The sequence below is a fragment of the Vigna unguiculata genome, chromosome 2 (assembly GCF_037176805.1).
Source record: "Vigna unguiculata cultivar grain cowpea cultivar isolate G323 ecotype 2 chromosome 2, ASM3717680v1, whole genome shotgun sequence".
In the NCBI taxonomy this organism is placed as follows: domain Eukaryota; kingdom Viridiplantae; phylum Streptophyta; class Magnoliopsida; order Fabales; family Fabaceae; genus Vigna; species Vigna unguiculata.
In genome coordinates, this window is record NC_140793.1 from 24124568 (window position 1) to 24142785 (window position 18218).

At 32.7% G+C, this 18218-nt stretch overlaps 1 protein-coding gene and 1 long non-coding RNA gene across 3 annotated transcripts; one reads left to right on the forward strand and one right to left on the reverse strand.

Annotated features, from left to right (window-relative positions):
• On the forward strand, positions 1-3942 carry LOC114174008 (uncharacterized). Of its 2 annotated transcripts, none has more exons than XM_028058729.2 (8): positions 1-134; positions 277-591; positions 1274-1345; positions 2305-2372; positions 2517-2673; positions 3181-3264; positions 3366-3455; positions 3594-3942. In XM_028058729.2, exons 2-8 carry the CDS (start codon positions 304-306, stop codon positions 3711-3713), a joined length of 879 nt encoding a protein of 292 aa, XP_027914530.1. In that variant the 5' UTR covers positions 1-134; positions 277-303; the 3' UTR covers positions 3714-3942. The 2 variants fall into 2 exon arrangements, with proteins under 2 accessions (XP_027914530.1, XP_027914531.1); XM_028058730.2 differs by having other exon boundaries at positions 3597-3942.
• An 11097-nt stretch (positions 3943-15039) lies between these two features.
• Positions 15040-18218, reverse strand: LOC114167054 (uncharacterized). The gene is made up of 2 exons (XR_003600095.2): positions 18033-18218; positions 15040-16547 (listed from the first exon to the last, which is right to left on the reverse strand). It is a non-coding gene; the product is annotated as an uncharacterized LOC114167054 (long non-coding RNA).

Sequence of the window (18218 nt, forward strand, 5' to 3'; positions counted from 1 at the left end):
TTAATATAAAAGAAAAGATAAAATACAAAAAACAAGAAGAACAAAACGCGCAACAACGCAACATAAATATAAACACAACACAAAAACGCAGTTTAATTGTATTTCTCTCTCTTTCTCGCAATTTCCATTTTCCGGTAAGATTTTCTCTCGTTTTTTCGTGAAACCTCGAGATCTGCTCTGCCTCGTGTGATTCCACGATTTCCCCTAATTTTTTCTATTGCGTTTGTGTTGTTCGTTCTGAAATTGCGTTTCTTTTCTTTGCTTTTGTTTCGTTAGGGTTTTGATTTGGGTTTCGTTTTTCCAATGAGCGATCACTTGGTGCTGTTCGTTGACCGTCTCGCGCGCCCTGTCCCCGTTGACCCGGTGGCGCAGCCGGCTCAGCTTCCCTCCGAGCCCTCTCCGCCTCCGGCTGCCGCGGATGCCACCATAGCCGTCGCTGAGAGTTCCGGCACCGCTCCGGCAGAGGATCGCGTCGGGGAGGGGGGTGATGAGGAGGAGCCGCTGATCCAGATGGCGGAGTGCCGCATCTGCCAGGAGGAGGACGGCGTTTCCAATTTGGAAACGCCCTGCGCCTGTAGCGGCAGTCTTAAGGTATCGATTTGTGTCTTTGAGAATTTTCTTTTTTTTTTCTTTTGAATTTTAGGTTGGTGTTGTGGGAAAAGAAAAGTTAGAAAGAAAAGTTTAATTTTATTTTTGTTAGTTATAATTATTTCTGCGCTTTGGATTTAGAAATTATGTTGTAGGTTAAATGATCGTTCAATGTGGAAAACTGTTTTCAAGGTGTGATATTTATTAGTTGATTTTTGTGTTGATGGTGGTTAATGAGTAGATGTTTGCTTAAATTTGGGTAGAAGATTTTTAGTTTTGTGACTCTGTTGTGTGTATGCACTGTTTTCTGTTTCTAGATGCTGCCCTGGTCCAAACATGTTCATGAGATTTTCAAAATTTGAAGGCAAAGTCGAAGCAAAACTCTGTTTACAAATTGGTCCAAAACTCTGTCATTTTTGAACATTTGTTGGTCCAAAACTCTGTCATTTTCTCATGTGAGTTTTTAGATTAGGTCCATGTTTTATTGACAATGACAGCTAATTATTCACACGAGAAAATGCTTTGTATTCTTTATTTTCTGGTGAATGCATTAATATTGACAGCTTTTATAGAGGAATGAGAAAGAAGGGTGGAGGGATATTGTTATGTGTCAGGTTCATTTTCATTTTCCACCTCTCATTCAGTATTCTTAATTCTTGAACTGTTGGCTTTTTGCTTTGTGCAGTATGCTCACAGAAAGTGTGTCCAGCATTGGTGTGATGAGAAAGGAGACATTACTTGTGAGATATGTCATCAGGTATGATGATGGGGAATGATAGGAAAGCTTATTTTAAGTGTCTAGCTTTATTTGTTGGACCTAGAACGGGAGGCAGTGGCTCCCCATAAAGTTTTTCTGTATTTTCTTCATTTGATGTTAAGAATTCTCTCATAAAAGATTATTTTTCTGCCTATGAGGGTGCAGTGACAGTTTGAAGAAGTATCTGTGTGTTTGATTAACTTACTCTGCCCTTAATTGAAAATAAGTTACATCTGGAATTTCACTGAGACATTGGATATGTTCCTGTTTAAGATCTTGCTCTGTGCTAATAGCCAGAATCCATAAGAAAATAGTTACTCCTCCTATAACCTTAACTGTTGTTTTTACTCTGTTCTGCTTGTAACACCCTCTGCTTACATATCCTCCATGAACTGAAATCTAGTCATCTCATGCCCACTGATTCGAGAACAATCACTTCCAACTGTATTTCTAACTACTGACTTCTCTCCTTTATGACACTCCCATCCCTTTTTCTCTTAAATAAACAAGCCATTGGGGTGGCCTTCCTGCAACAACAATAAGTGTAACATGCATGGATTTAAAAAAAGATCTGTGTATTTAATTTCTTGATTCAAAACCATTTTATATTCTTACACTTTTATGAAAGGTTGAACTAGCTGTACATTACAAACATGGGCGTATTGCTTAGCAATTCAAGATATTTTGGAGCTTTAGCTGCCTGTTCGAGGATGCATTTGTACAGTACACCTTGTTCCATAACTTCCCTGCTTTTGGAGGGAAGGGAAAACATTATTCATGTCTAGAATATATAATTTTGTATTTTTAGATTATAATAGTGTTCTGATTACTTATTTTAATTTCACCTTTTGGATTGAACCAAATGGTGGCTTTCCTCTGTCTTATTGGAATCCTTGCAATTATATTTTGTGCTTAATTTGATGGGAGTTATTTCCTCCTTTTCTGCATGTAACACTCAGCCTTATCAACCTGGGTATACTGCACCACCACCTCGTCCAAACCCTGAAGAAACTACCATTGATATAGGGTAAGCTGAAATTTTCATTTTCTAAATAACAGTTTTCCATTACATATGTGTATTGTTATCTTTGTAAGTTGCATGGTGGCCATCATGCTTTATTTGTAAAATTTTGAAGCTCATCTCCTTAACACGTTGTCAATATTCTTGCAGAGGTGGCTGGACAATATCTGGCACACCTTTAGACTTGCGTGATCCTCGGCTCTTGGCAATTGCAGAGGCAGAACGTCAATTCTTGGATGCTGAATATGATGAGTATGCTGCTTCCAATGCCAGTGGGGCTGCATTTTGCCGCTCAGCTGCTTTAATTGTAAGGCACTAACCCTGTGTTCCTTTCTACCAGATATAATTGTGCCATCGTAATGGATAACACAATAGGATATGGGGACGGGGAGTGATTGGTCAAGCACTTTTTGGATCTTCAAAACTTGAGTTAAAATTTAGGTTAAAGCTGTTTGAAAATTTGATTCATTTTTAAGTATTAAAAGTTGCTTTTAATTAAGTTTCGTCTTGTGGCTTGATCTTAACAAGTGGAAGCGATAATAGAGAAGTTCCTAAAATTAATTTCTGTGAAAGTCTTGTTTTCTTCATTAAAAAAGGTCTTTTTGATTTTCTAGAGCTTTTTATTGTGTTTATAATAGCTGTTATTTAGGAAGGGTGAAGCCCAAAATAAGCTGGACCAAACGTTGCCATAAAATGATGAAGCTTCGTTTCATCTAGTGCTGCTATATACTTGCCGTGCATTTGTTATTCTTTATAATGTGAACAAGCTAGTAGGTGGACATGATTTAAAGCCTAACTCTTTTTTTTGGATCAGTTAATGGCTCTTCTACTTTTGCGGCATGCACTCTCTGTCTCGGATGGTGATTCTTCTGACGATGATCCATCCAATTTTTTCTCTGTAAGTGACTTAGTTTCTTAAGTTGTTCATATTTCCCATTTTGTGTTGATTTCAAATGTCCCATCTGGAGCCAAACCTAACTAGCTTACAATTCTCTTCAGCTTTTCTTGCTTCGAGCTGCTGGATTTTTATTACCTTGCTACATCATGGCCTGGGCAATCAGTATTCTGCAGCGTCGACGACAAAGACAAGTCAGTTTTCATTATTTTCAGAATAGTAATGCTATATATGGTTTTTCATTTTGGGCTGCATCCAATGTTCGTGTTCATGTGCATCTGGGAAACTGCAAGTGTATGTCATTTCTTACATTTTTGTATTATATTGTGAAGCAGGAGGCTGCAGCACTAGCGGCAACCCAAGTTGCTTTTGTTCTTCAATCTGGGCAGCGTAGAGGTCTACAGTTCGCAATAGCACCAGGACCAGCCACAGTGCACCAGGAACAAGTGTAATTTTTATGCTTCTATGTATAAATATTCACAATGTTTGTTGAAATGCAGTGCGTTTTTACCTTTGATTATCTCAGCTTTAATGTATGTACATGTACATACTCGGGGGATGGTAAAACGATATTCAAGAATCCATTGGTATCAATTCAATTCATCTATCTATGAATGTAACCTAATCATTCAGCTACTATATAGTATCACATTTATATGGAAAATGACGATTAATGGAGCATATTTGTTTGGCCTGTGTTTGGAAAACGATGAGAATCAATTCTTCCTTCCAAAAACATATCTGACCAATAAAATTAAAGTTGGTCTGTTTTGTTTTAGTTATGTGGAATCGGTTTTTATACAATTGAAGCATGATGAATACTTATTGGATTAACTGTTTATATTCTGAAATATGCTTTTTTGTTATTTAACTCTTTTTTCTTTACTTTTATTTTGATTCTGATAGTTGGTTTTAATATTAATCTTTAAAAAATATTTGTTTTTCTCTTCTGAAAAGTATTTAACTTTTTCTTTTAATTCTATTGAATATTTTCAAAGGGGCTTATCCAAAAGGAACATATATTAGAGGCAAATAAATAAATTTAAATCTTAAACCAATGGTTTAAGAATCAGTTTTAGAGAAAAAATAGAATACAATTATATTTTAGAGAAAATTACATTGAAATCTTATGCATACTTGTACGGTTCTCGATAGAAATAATTTTGAATATATGTTCAGTCTTGAAAATTTTCCGTGATAATATATAGTTTACGAGATGATTTTCCATAGATATATAGTTTAATAGTGCTACGATTTACGATTACTTAATTAGATGATTTCTTTTACAAATCCTATTAGTTAGGTTAGGTGTAGCCTTTTATAAAGAAAATATTGAACAAAAACTTGATCTATTTTTCTTGGTAACTTCAAATATATCTAATACTTGTAACAAGAAGATTGATCGTCCTGAACAAACATTTTAATCAGTTATTTTGATACGTAAATGTATGTTTATCTTTGTCCACCTTGTCTATTTGTGGAAATATTAAAAATATTTTCATAAAACACTTAATCATAATTTTAATTGTTTTATCAATATTTTTTTCAAAATAATTCCAAGGTTAGAAAACTATTGTGTAATAATGAATACACATGAGGTGGGGTACCTTGATATACTTGTTCTCTCCTGTTTATTAACCAATATAAATATATTTGTTTAACATATTTGTCAAAGGCTATTAAATTGCTTATTTTTATTTGAAACATATAACAACCTATACAAATATTTTTATTAATATAAAATTAGTTCCAACAAATGTAATTGAATTATACACCACAGGCACAAATCCTGAAAACGAAATAAATATATGAAGTAGAAATATGATTATAATGTAATATTTGTGTTAAATATTATATATATTTTTTTATGCTTAAGTAGCTTTAAAACTCGTATGTTAATTGGTATCTCTATATATTTTTTTATAGCAGAGTTCATTAGTTTATGCTACCTAATCTTAAATTTTAAAAGTATGATTTGTGGTATGTGTTTGTTTTACAAATAAAAAAAAAAATGAATATTACTATAGGAGTGAACAGAGTATTAGAATTGATACTGACAAATCACAATTAATCGAAAAATCATCTCAACCATAAAGAATATTATACATTTTTGTTATAAGTAATCTCTAGTTAGTATTAGAACTGGTGTTTAGTTCTGTAAATTTTTGTTAATGTCATCCATCACTTTTTAAGCACATGCACGCAGGTACACACACATTTTTTAAATTATTAAAAAGCAATAAATTAACCACTTTAATAATTAAATAATTCCAATTGTAACAGCAGTTAGATAATAAAATTGAAATTAACAATTTATATTAAAATATAATATATATTTTTTCCTTTTCTTTTTCATATATGTTGTTTATTAATTTTTATATACTGTTTGAAATAAAACATCCAAAAAACTTAAATTTAAAAATTTATTTAACATGACATGCAAGTAAAACAATTTTTTTAAATAAATATGTACAGGTTTCTGGTGATATTTTCCAACCTATATGAAGATGAGAATATGTTTTATTTTTATATCTATCTCTTCTAAACCAATCCATGAACCTACCCTGTCCTTATCAAAAGGGAAATGAAGATAACCAAACTTAAATATTTGTAATTCTAATCCGATGAACTAAATCAACGGTTTACTTATTAAAAAAGTATAAATTAAAATTAAAGTATATTTTCAACTTTAAACAATATCATACAATATGTTTGTAATCATAAATTTTTCATTATTAGCATATAGTCATTAAAAATATAAATGTTGAAAAATATGACAATTCATGCTAAGATGAGTTAAACTTAAAATGTTAATATATTAAAGTTAATTTTGAATTGAATAAAAAGTTATTTCAACAACACATGATTTTATAGTTTTTAGTAAATTTTAGTTAGTGTTTTGCTAAAAGTATTTTCTTATTGAGATATACATTAAGAGTTAATGTTAGAAATCATAACAGAGGCACATTGATCGTATTTTTAAATGTATTTTTTTCTTACTATTTTCTATTTACAAACCACTGTTTTAAGAATGTTGGTTGAAATTATGTAAAACTTACTTTATTTTCTGTCCTAATTTTTAAAGGTCTACCCTAATTAATTGAGCTTAAGCTGACTTATAAGGTGTCCAAGACTTTAAACTGTTTTAACCATCCTATTCTTTACACTTTTTAGAAATCAGCTTCCCTCACTCTCTCTGAACTGCAGAGTAGTAGAGGCCACCACAAGTGCAAGCATCCAATGAATCCGACTAATTATATGTATCTGGATAATCGTGTCTTGAGTCTTAGTGTATTGCTTGTCAGTCATTATATGTTTGGTGTATTTATGTATGCTTGACTTTTTAAATTGTATGTTCAATTGCATGATAAAAACCCTTTTTTACTCTAGCTTACCCTTTCTGCTTGTTTGTATGTTCTATGTGTGGTTTTCTCCTTTCGCGATGATCATCAATTTATTGATGTGAGCAGATGCGAGAACTCCTCGTGGTCATTAGGGTGATGGAGATTTTGCTGCTTAGCTCGTCTTGGGTTGGGTCCCGACTTTCCGAGTTTTCTTTTAGGGTTGTAGCCTATGTATTACCTTGCTCTTGGAGCATTTATTTTGTATACTGTTAAACTTCTTTTTCGTATTGTTATTGGCCTCGTGGTGTGCCTTAGTTTCTTTCCTAATTTATTCTAGATAACTGTAAGGAGTGACATTATACTCCATGACTTTGCTCTTTCTGTGTGATATTTCATTTAATTAAGCGTTTTTATTAAATGGGACGTTACACATTACCTAATACCAAAGGAGATTGTGTTACAGGAAATATGTTAGTACTTTTCTACAATTAAAGATTACTCCTTCCTAACCTAAATATAAACAACACAAAATAGGCTAATTAAAAAAAATAATTTCTTTTAATTAATTTGTTAATCATACTAAAAGAATATATGTTTTTCAAAATATTTCTTCATTAATTTTGAGAAGAATATTAGAATCTCAATCTAATTTTTGAAATAACAAAGAAATTGAGAAAAATAAAAGGGTTAAGTATGATTTTCATTTTTTTACTTCCATGCAAAATTGAAAATCGTTTATATTTTCAAAATGATGGAAACATTTTCTATTTTAAACGTCAATAAATTTGTGATGAGTTGGCAAACGGTAGAAATAACGTGATCTATATTTTATTTCACAGGTATTATTATCTACTGAATTAAAAAACATGTGCTTTTAATTTGTTTCTTTATATTTAGGTTTTAAAAAACATGATGTGTTTTAAATTTGTTTTCTTTAAACTTATTATTTAGGTTTTAAAAAACATGTTTTTAATTTGTTTTTGTTAAAGTAAAGTAGTAAAACTTTGACATTGGTAGAAGAAGAAATTACGAAGGTCATCTACGACTATGAGGATGGTATGCGACTACAAGGTTGGTGTGCATATTTGACTTTATCTTCTCTTCTATTGTGAAGAAAGCAACCGTTAGTGCGAGGGTGGTGTGCCACTGCGAGTGCAAGTGTGACAGTGGAGACAACAATACCTAGGGTTTTCGTTTGCGACATTAAAGTATATTTTTTTATGATTCTTTGATTTTTAGGAGGACAAATTTGATGATTAATTAATTTAGTCGCAAACTATTAGTGAAAAACGACAAGTATACCAATCGTACGTAGCAAGTAAAAAATATCATTCTTTTCATAAGAACTTGTGCAAACATGATAATTCTCACAATTAATAACTCAACCGGACAACAAAGTTCACAAAAACACTAATAAACTCTTTTTTGTATTTTATCAAATAATTGGTGCACAACATAAATTTAAGATATAATATATACAATTATCAAGACTATATTTCATTAACTTCATTTTCATGAATTCACAAACATCTCAATTCCAAATTCAAGTCAAAATCAACTCACAAGATTATTCAAATTGTATTCTTAGTAACTTTAAGCATATGATAAGTCATCAAAGTCCAATCCCTTGGATCATCAACAAACAACCACGCATTAAGTTTAAAAGTCTTAAGATTACTAATGAATCATGTTCTATCCTTAGATACAAACTCCATTATGTATTCAATTTCATAGTTCTAGGTTCAAAAGACATTTTTAAACCCCTCAAGAACCAACAATCAAGTCATGGATGATCAAGCCACAACATGCATTAAGCATAGAAATCAAATATTAACATTGAGATGGAAAAACATATGTATTAGCATCACAAAATACAGAAGATTTAGTTTATTTCATCTGATCTCAACAAATAGGGTTAGTTCTCCATGATGGAGAACTTAGGGTTTACAAATTGAAGGGATAAGAAAGAAATTGAAACCAAAAAGATATACACGCCCTTCCCAAGGTTCTTTGCCTCTACTACATGCTCCAATCACGCTTCCTCTTCACATTTCCATCTCCAATACATGTATCATCTTCCTCCTCAACCCAAAAGGGGTAAAATCACCAGGATGAAGATTAAAGCCCAAGGAGGGAGAGCTTCCTAACACCCCAAACAATCTCCAAGGGCCTCTCCCAGTCACTCTAGGTGAAGAATGAAGTGTAGGAGGAGAGAATACCCTAATACCTCAAGGAAAACATGAATAAATACCCAATTTTGACATGTTAGCGACGCCACCGCTCAACCCCCTTTTTCAACTGTTCAACACCAATTATTTCACATTAGTTGGCGCTCAACGCTACTTTTCCACCGCTCAACACTTCCTGTGCAGGGACTGGTGATTCCCCACCCAACAAATGTGGCACTCAACCCCAAACACTTTGACATCACTCTGTATTAAAGCACTGGACGTGATCCAAGTGCGTTCGACATGGGTATTTGCTTCAAAGTGATTTTTTTCTTGGCCAAAACATGCTTTCTTGAGTTCTTGCTTATTATCCTCCACTAGAATTGCTCCCTATTCATTTATTTCAAACACTTAAACAAAGAGATTATAGGAAAAACAAAAACGAAACAACTAAAATAGAGAACAATACAAAACACACTAAACTTAAGGATAAAACAAGATAAAAACTAGGAAAGAGTTGATTTATTCATGACAACAAACACATAAAAATAGGTAAAAATAAATATTATCACATATGAATGAAATTGTTTGAAACCAATTGTAATTTGGGGTTCTTTGTTTGAATTAGTTTTTTAAATTTTAGGAAATGAGGGAAATGAGGTTCTCTATAACAATTCACCATATGGGTCAATTTGTGAGGGCCAAGAAGTTGCGTTACATTGGTGGGAAGAAACATAAGATACCCAATGTTGACCTGATATGTGGTTGTATTTTGAAGTTGTAAGTATCCTAACACTACAAGAAAATGTCTTATTAGTAACCAATTTTAGTAACTAAAGGTTGTTAGTCACTATAGTGATCAATTTAGATACCAATTTACAAAATTAAAATTTATTGGTTACTAAAATAGTCACTAATGTAAATAAAAAACTATAATTGGTCATTAAATTTATAACTAATTAATTAGAGAGCAATTTAGTAACTAAGTTATTTTGGTAGCCAAAACTTAGGTAACTAATTTTTAGTGACCAATTTTCTTTGGTAGCCAAAACTATGGTAGCTAATTTTAAAAACTAATTTAGTGACCAATTATAATTTTTTATTCATAATAGTAACTATTTTAGTAACCAATGATTTTTTTACTTTGAAACTTTTATCTAAATTAGTAATTATAGTAACTAACAATTTTTGGTCACTAAAATTGGTACTAATGAAGCATTTTCTTGTAGTGTAAGACAATTTAAATATGTTGAAAATTCAAGTTATGGTGGAAGCCTAGTAAGGGAAGCATGGATAGTGATTTGAAAATCCTTATTTTGGACAAGGATGTCATAGAGTTAGCCAATTATGCAGAGCAAAATAGAGATGAAGTAGATTTTTATGTTGAACATATAATTAATGAAACACAAAACATTGAGTTTCTAAAGTTCATTGAAGGTGGTAAAAGTTGTTAAGTTGAAAGAGATGTTTGTGTGGAAGGTGAGGTTGTTGGAAAGGTTAGTGTTGGTGTGGAAGGTGAGGTTGCTAAAAAGGATAATGTTGGTGTAGAAGTTGAGGTTACTGAAAAGGCTGATGTTGGTGCGGAAGGTAAGGGTAGTGAGACTGATGAAGAGGCTAATGTTGGTGTGGAAGATCAAGGTGAGGAACATGAGGGAGAGGTTGGTCAGGGTGTTGATATTGATGAAGAATGGTCGGTTCAAGATGTGGGTTTGGATGGTCGTGATGCAAAATTATGTGAAGATAGAAATGACAATTTTGGAATGAATGATAGACCTTAAAGATATATTGATGAAGTTCAAAAAGATAGAGACAATTTGCTGAAAGATTTAAAAGAGGATCTGAAACAAGGACTAACTGTGTATTGGTCCTGGTGGTTTCCAAACAAATAAACGTGTTAAGGACCATGAAATAGATGGAAATATAACAACAAACATTTGGGTAGTGATGTTGAAGGGAATGAGAACTTCTCAAAGTACAAAAGTGATTATATAAGTAAAAACTTTAAGTTCAAAATTGGAATGAAATTGTGTTCATTGAAAGAGGCTAAGCAAGCAATTAGAAAGAACGTAGTTTTAAATGGTAAATAGATTGAATTTGTGAAAAATGACCATTTAAATTAGAGCTATTTGAAAAAAAGGATGTAGGTCTATCATTTTGGTTAGTAAAATTGGTTCATGTCATAGCTTCAAAGTTAAGACATTAGTTAATGTCAAGAGTTTTTAACAAGAATGCCAACATAGAGTGAGTATCCAAAGCTATGATGGATAAATTTAGAAATGTGGGTAATATGTCAACAAATCAGATAATGAATGACATTTAGAAGTCTCACAACATTGGAATCAATCCATGGATAACTTTGCAAGCCAAGCATAAAGCATTGGAAGTACTAGAGGGAGATGGAGCTAAACAATATTCACTTCTATTTGATTACATTGCATAATTGAAAAGAGTTGGGAATGGAACAACTTGCAAGATTAAAGCCCCAAATTTTGATGTACCAACACTCTTCGTTCCAGTACTTTTACGAATATATGTAGAGCTTTCGCTATGGAATTTCATCATCAAAACCTGACATAACAATGGTTTACCAATAACCCTAAAAATAAAACAACTTTACCCATTCAAATATAAAATCCCAAATCAAATCCACTTATCAGGTTTTCACTGCCACCCCACTCAAAGTTCAGATCGCCTTTCACAGATAAATTTCCCAAGTTAGTGCGAACCTTTCCTAGTGTGAAGTAATAATGGACAACCAGCAATGGCAACACAAGGTTTTCACGAACAAAAAACCTAACCAACAATGGCAACACAAGGTTTTCACAAACATAAAACCTAACCAAGAATACAACCATATTCAATATCTCCCAAAAAAAACTCCTATCATGATAAATACAATGCCATTTAAATTTTAATAACACTTGACCTCATAAAAATATACAGAGTCATCTCTACTGTTTGTCAACTCATTACAAACTTAATCGAGTTTCAAATGAAAGATGTTTTCCAATATTTTAAAAGTATAAGAATCATTTTTATGTGAACTTTAGAAAATAGACGATTTCCAAATTTAGCATGTACAAAGACAAAAAAATATATTTAACCCAAAATAAAATAAAACTGAATGTTTAGATATTTTATAAAATAAAAAAGGTGAAAAACAGAGAACAATTGTTTTAAAAGTCACGTGATTTGATTAATTTAATAAAAGATAAAATTAATAAAAATGTGAGAAATAATAAAATCAATTCTAACTTCTATCTCCTCTTCTCTCTTTTTTAATTCAAACGTTTAATATTATTTCTATAGAATGGATGTATCCAAGACATGGAATTTTGTCCATATAAATTAGAGTTTTCTACTAAAGCATTTGGAAATGATGAATAGAACTTAAATTATGGCTACAAGCTTTATTAATTTATTTTTTACTAGGTTTTTTTATATGTCTATGTCTTTAAATTACACTGTTTTTTATTACTTTAAAATATAATAAAAATATCTTTAATATATTAAAATCAGTGTAATTTAAACAAAAGAGAGAAAAAAAAAGTATTATAGAATACGAACTCTTCTTTGAATATGACATTTACAGGCACCAAACAGTTGAGATTTTTGAACCTGATATTGTATCGAAATTGAGAAAGAAGTAACAGTCTCTGACAGACAGGGACCAGTGGGGCAACATGGAAATTAATTGGCGTCTGATTAGATTTTTTGTTTTTATCTCTTTTGAACAAAGCAGAGATAAGCATATATTCTAACACACCCTAGTTATGATTATAACCGAAGATGGCCAACCATTTTAAATCAAAGCCATGGCAAAGAAGCATCTCACTTTAGCTCATGTTTTGGTGACATTCTCTTTGTAGCTCAACTTTTTTTCCTTTCTTTTCTAAAGAATTTATAGCAGCCAACCAGTCTTATCATCAACTTTGATTGCTCCTGCATAGCAAATATGTTCCAAACTTGCAATTCATTCATTCTTTCATATTAAAAATTCCCTCATAATCCTTTTACTACCATTTTTCTTATTCCCCTAGTTCTTTCACAAAATTTGATTACTCAATTTGGCAAGACCATGGTTCATAAGTGCTTATGTTCCAGGCTGTTGTCAAGTAAATCCAAGACTAATATAAAGCAAATATCTAAAAACCAAAATCAAACTATTCAAAGATAGGGGATGGATGCTATCTGTAACAATTACAACTCGTTTTTTGCTTTTATCTTCTTTAAGTTGCTTTGTCATTCTTCTTTTGGTGTCTTTTGTGGTTTTGTGGTGGCCTTGTTCAGTGAGTGCTCATTGGCCTTATGGGGCACACTTTGGTTCAAAACAATTTCACAAAGAGCCTACACCTTTAAGACCAGTCTTCAGAATCTAGGAAAGCCTAAATGTGTAACATTTTCATCTTTGTTTTGTGTTTCATACTGTAAAAATGTTAACCAGGGGTTGCCACCAAGATGTTTAGATAGATTGAGCCACTCATTTTCTAACGGAAAATAGGAGTACCCAACAAGTTGCCCTTAGCATTGTACATACCGTACTATAGATCCTTTATACTAATAAGACCCCACTAAGCATTTTTCTTTTTTACTTATTTCCCATTTTGGCAAAAGGATCTTAAAAAAGAAAATAATGGGGGGACACTCTAGATGACACCAAGAAAATAAAGAGAAGAAGAAAAATATAAATTTAATAGGTGATATCAAAGTAATTAACATAACTTGTAAGTGCTAATAGTCTATTCAGAGTAATTGATCATTATAATTGTGAAATGTTATCGTCTAAAAAGAGTAATGATATCAAATGATCAATTACTTAAAGTAAATAATCATTCATATATAATTACCTTTTAGACAGTAACATTTGAGAATATGATATTATATTGATATCCGTATAATATGTACATTTGGCGTACGTGTAAAGCATTTTGGCACTTGGCATCCTCTAGGGATCAACGAAGGTGGTGATGTTCTTGCAGCAAGATCAATAGACAACACTTTTTTGGGACACAAGAAGAGTGCAATTATTTTCATAATCTTTCTAATGAAATAGTTTACCAGCAAAAGAAAAAGTAAGCCGTTTGGTTTGGACCCCTTTGAAACTAACCATGTAAGGATCCCAAAGCTATCATCTATTTGAAGATAAGGAGCTTGTGCTTCTCTCGATTTGATGGGTCATGTACCACGAAAAGATGACCTTGTCTAACACAAACCATTATCCCTAACATTAGCATGCAACATGTTAGGCCTTTGGCATATCAATGTAATAAATAATCAGAAGAGAATAAAAAGCATATTCTTCTAAGGAGATATGATTAGAAACGACGTGACACTCTCAAAAGGCAGTTTCAAACCATAGAGGAAGAAAGCAACGAGTCATTTTAACTCTCACTTTAATATTAACAAAAGAAAAGAAAATCTAGAAAAGAGGAGATAAATTTCAATCCGCTGGTTGTTTCACTTGGACCATGACCAGTCACCCTTCAGATTTAAGAATAAACCAAGGAATTTATGCTTTCGACAGTTCCTAGTTGCATGTGATATTTAATGTTAAATAAAGTAAAATAAGAGAAAGGGAGAGAGAGAGAGAGAGAGAGAGAGAACAAGAAAATTTGAAGGGACAAATAGAGTTTGGCAACCCATCTAATCTAAAAGTAGAACAAAGCATAAAGGTAACATTCAGCCCAAGAAATCTAGTAGTGTTGTTTTTGTTACCTTGGGAAGTGAGCTTGGAATTCTAAAGTTACTTGGAGATCTTAGAGAAGTTAGAAAAGTACATAAAGCAAGTGTTTGTTTCTTTTGGGAACTGTTCTATTCCCCTATCTATTCTTTACATAACCTGCTTGCACTGTTGCAATCTTCTGCTTCAGCCTGGCCCATTGTCACTGTTATGGTCTTGCTAATTAAAGTAAATAATATTTAACATGGTTCTTTCTTAATAACAAAGGAATTGTAATTTACCATTAACCCCATATAAGACCAGAGTTTTATATGCCGAAAACTTGCGCACTTTTTGAAAAATTATAATGCAACTTGTTATGAGATAACATGTATTAAGCTGACATACGTAGATATTAAGATTCAACATATAAAATTAATGTAATATAATATAATATAAACACAAAACAGAAATCCAAAGTAAGAACAAAGCATTAACATATGTTAGTTTTTGTTGTTATAATAAAATACTATCATCCAATCATTGAAGTACTCCACTTGAATTGATACACAAATATAAAAGATAGTTGCAACATATAGGCAAAAAGTAAGCAAAAGAATTCAATAGATATAGATACCAGAATGATAAATATTTTGAATTATCCAAGTACACCAATACCAAGCCTAAGCACCGGAGAATGTAAGACCTATTTATCCATACACTAGTATAGCAGTATGATGTGGCAAGTTGGACAGAGTCCAGGCAACGGTGTATGGCTTCTTTTGGTGAAAAAAGCAGGCATATGATAGACATGTAGGGAAAGAAATGAAAAAAGAAATATACTTGGCCTCTCAAGGACATTGTCCCAATCCCCTTTATTCATCCTTGTCAGATTCTTCAGTAACAGCCTTAATTCGCTAAGATTTCAGGCTTGTTATTCGAGATGAATCTAAAAATTCCTGTAGGCCATCTCTGCTTTAAGCTTTAAAAGGCCCCCTCCAAATCTAGTATCACATATATAACAAGGTTATGTCTACAGGAATGGACCATAAGAACACAGATTAGGGGAGAGCTGCTTATTCTCCTGTCACTCTAAACAGAAAGAACACACCATCTACTCTTCTTGTTTCAGGGTGAAGGGAATATGGTGTTTCATCCTTCTAGAAAAATCATTCTTCTTCTCTTTGTAGTGTTCTTAATATCAATTCATCCAGAGAATGTGTTAGGCCTGAGAAGTTCAGAAATTGCACTAAGACACAGCCAAAAGGACCAAAGAATATTGTTGCAGAATCAACATGCCACGAAGACTACAGAGGAATTATTGAACAGAAAGAAGAATTCAGCAAATGGCAACAAACGGCTTGATCCCACAGAGAAGAATTCAGCCAATTCCAAGCATGAGTTTGATCCAAGTCAGTCCAGCAAAAGAAGAGTGCCAAGAGGATCAGATCCTATCCACAACAGGACTTAACAAATTCATCCTGTTCCTTTGACTACGAAAGAAAGCAACACTAAGCTGGCATCTAAGAGAACAACAACACATGGAAGCTTGAAAAAGAAGAGCAGGTTAGAAATATGGTCGAAATGTACCAGCATTCTGAAAATATCTTCACAACAGTTGTTTGGTTTTCCCCTTCTTTTCAATCTAGTTTTAAGAGTTTTGTCAAAGAGAGGCATGTATTTTGTACAGTCAAGCTACTGCATAATTTTTATAGATAGCAATTCAGTGAAGCAGCATCATCTAAAACGTCAGTATAGATGATAATCCCAGCTCCTCCAACGTAAAAATGTTTTCTTTTAGTTTCCTTCAGTGAAAGGACAAAACCATATGCACTAGTATAACAGCTTCAGCAGGATTATAGTGACATTCTTTTGTAATGCTGTCGTGTTTTGGAAGTATTTCAAATCTAATGATCTTTCCCATCATTTTCTCGATCCAACAGACAAGTCTTGCCCCTTAACAAACAAAAGTAAAGTTGATGAGCATTATTTATACATAACAGAACTCTGGACATCTGTATTGTCTCATCATATCATTTAGAGAAGTACTGGATGGAAATTTGTCTCAGTCTCTCAACTATTTTGCCTGTTTCTTGCGATGCTGGGTTGCATTTGCTGAACAAGAAAAATGTTTTGCTCAGGAAAACTTGAAAGAAAAATACTGGTAATATTATCAAACAACAAAAATAAGTCATGCATATAAAGAGAAAATGACAAACTCGTCCGTACACCAGAGGACAAGTAGCTTGCCAAATCAAGGTGTTGTTATTGTTAACCGTCAACCCATCATGGCATCCTTTGTTTTTTCAAGAAATGATGAACAGTTTCAGTTTCGTAATGCTTCATTTGCTTCTAAAATCAAAATGGAATACTAAAATATCATCCAACACGAAGTCATTCCAAAAAATCCCGTGCATTGCACGGGTATAGGCACTAGTAGTAGCATACAAACTTAAGAAAGTGATGCTTCAACATTCCCTGAATGTACAATGTGGGGAAGAGTGAGAACCAAGAAATGAAAGTTAATATCCTTTTCATAATTAACATACACTAAGATTCTTAATGAATGTTCCTAAGATGTGACAGATTGCAATGACGAATGCGGATGTGAACATTATTGGTGTCAAAAGCATAACATTATTGGGATTGAAGCATGGTCATCCTAGATCGGTTAAGGGTTAAGAAGCATGATTGAACTAAAAGTTCTAATCACCTATTCATGCTTAAAGCGGAATCTACTTATTCATTTCATTTATTCCAAATCTTTCTGGTTCCTGTGCCCAAATCTGTATAGAGGCTAGACTGAAGAACTATCCATTGCTATGACCCAAAGCAACAAAATCCATCTTAGACCTATTTGCTTGTACACAGATTACTCTGGTTGCAGCCATGCATGCATCATGATATTTTCTTTATTATCCCAGTTGTTCATACGTTATTGTAACTGTGTAAGTATAGTTAAAAGGTTGATGGATAGAATAATAATCTTATTGAAATAGTTCTTGGAAGCACAAGCAGAGGTGGTAACATCCAAGTTTAAGAAGGAAATTGTTCTTAGTAAATTCAGACAGAGCAACATGTTCACTGTGCAGATGTTTCTGATTGTGATGGTAAAATTGTAAGCTCTGACTAGATAAATTAGAGTCTAGATAGCCTTTTAATGACCCATTTATATGTGTAATGCCATTAGTTCATATCCCCAATTTGCAAAAGTTATAAAAATTGCCATTATTCAAAACTAGCAACATATATTTACCATAATTGCATACAATACCCCATCAACAACGTTTATTTCTTGTAACGTTAAAGAGAAGTAAATTTGGGAATATTAAATTTCTAATTTTCCTAATCCTTATTTTCTAACAATGTGCAAGTAAAGTGAATTTAATTCCTTTTTCTCTTGGAGCATGAGGAAGATGCGCAGGAACCAATTTTTCTAAACATAATAATCGAATGAAAGCATCCCAATATCATAGACTTTAAGAAAATTGAAACCGAATAAAACAATTTTAACAGAAGATTCAGCAGAGGATAATAGAGGTCAAACAAATTTTCCACTGAAAAAAAAAATAGAAAATGGAAAAATAATGAAGGTAATACCAAGATGCAGATAGCAACTTCAAAATTTAGCTTCCATAAATTCATTCCACATTCCAACACCGGCTCGAAGAGTTCTTCGCTTCCGGCTAACGTCGAACCTGAAGACGTTGCGGTTAGGTCCCCAAAAATCAACGGGCCATATTAGTGACCCAACCCATTGAAGGAATTGGGTTTGCTTTATTGATA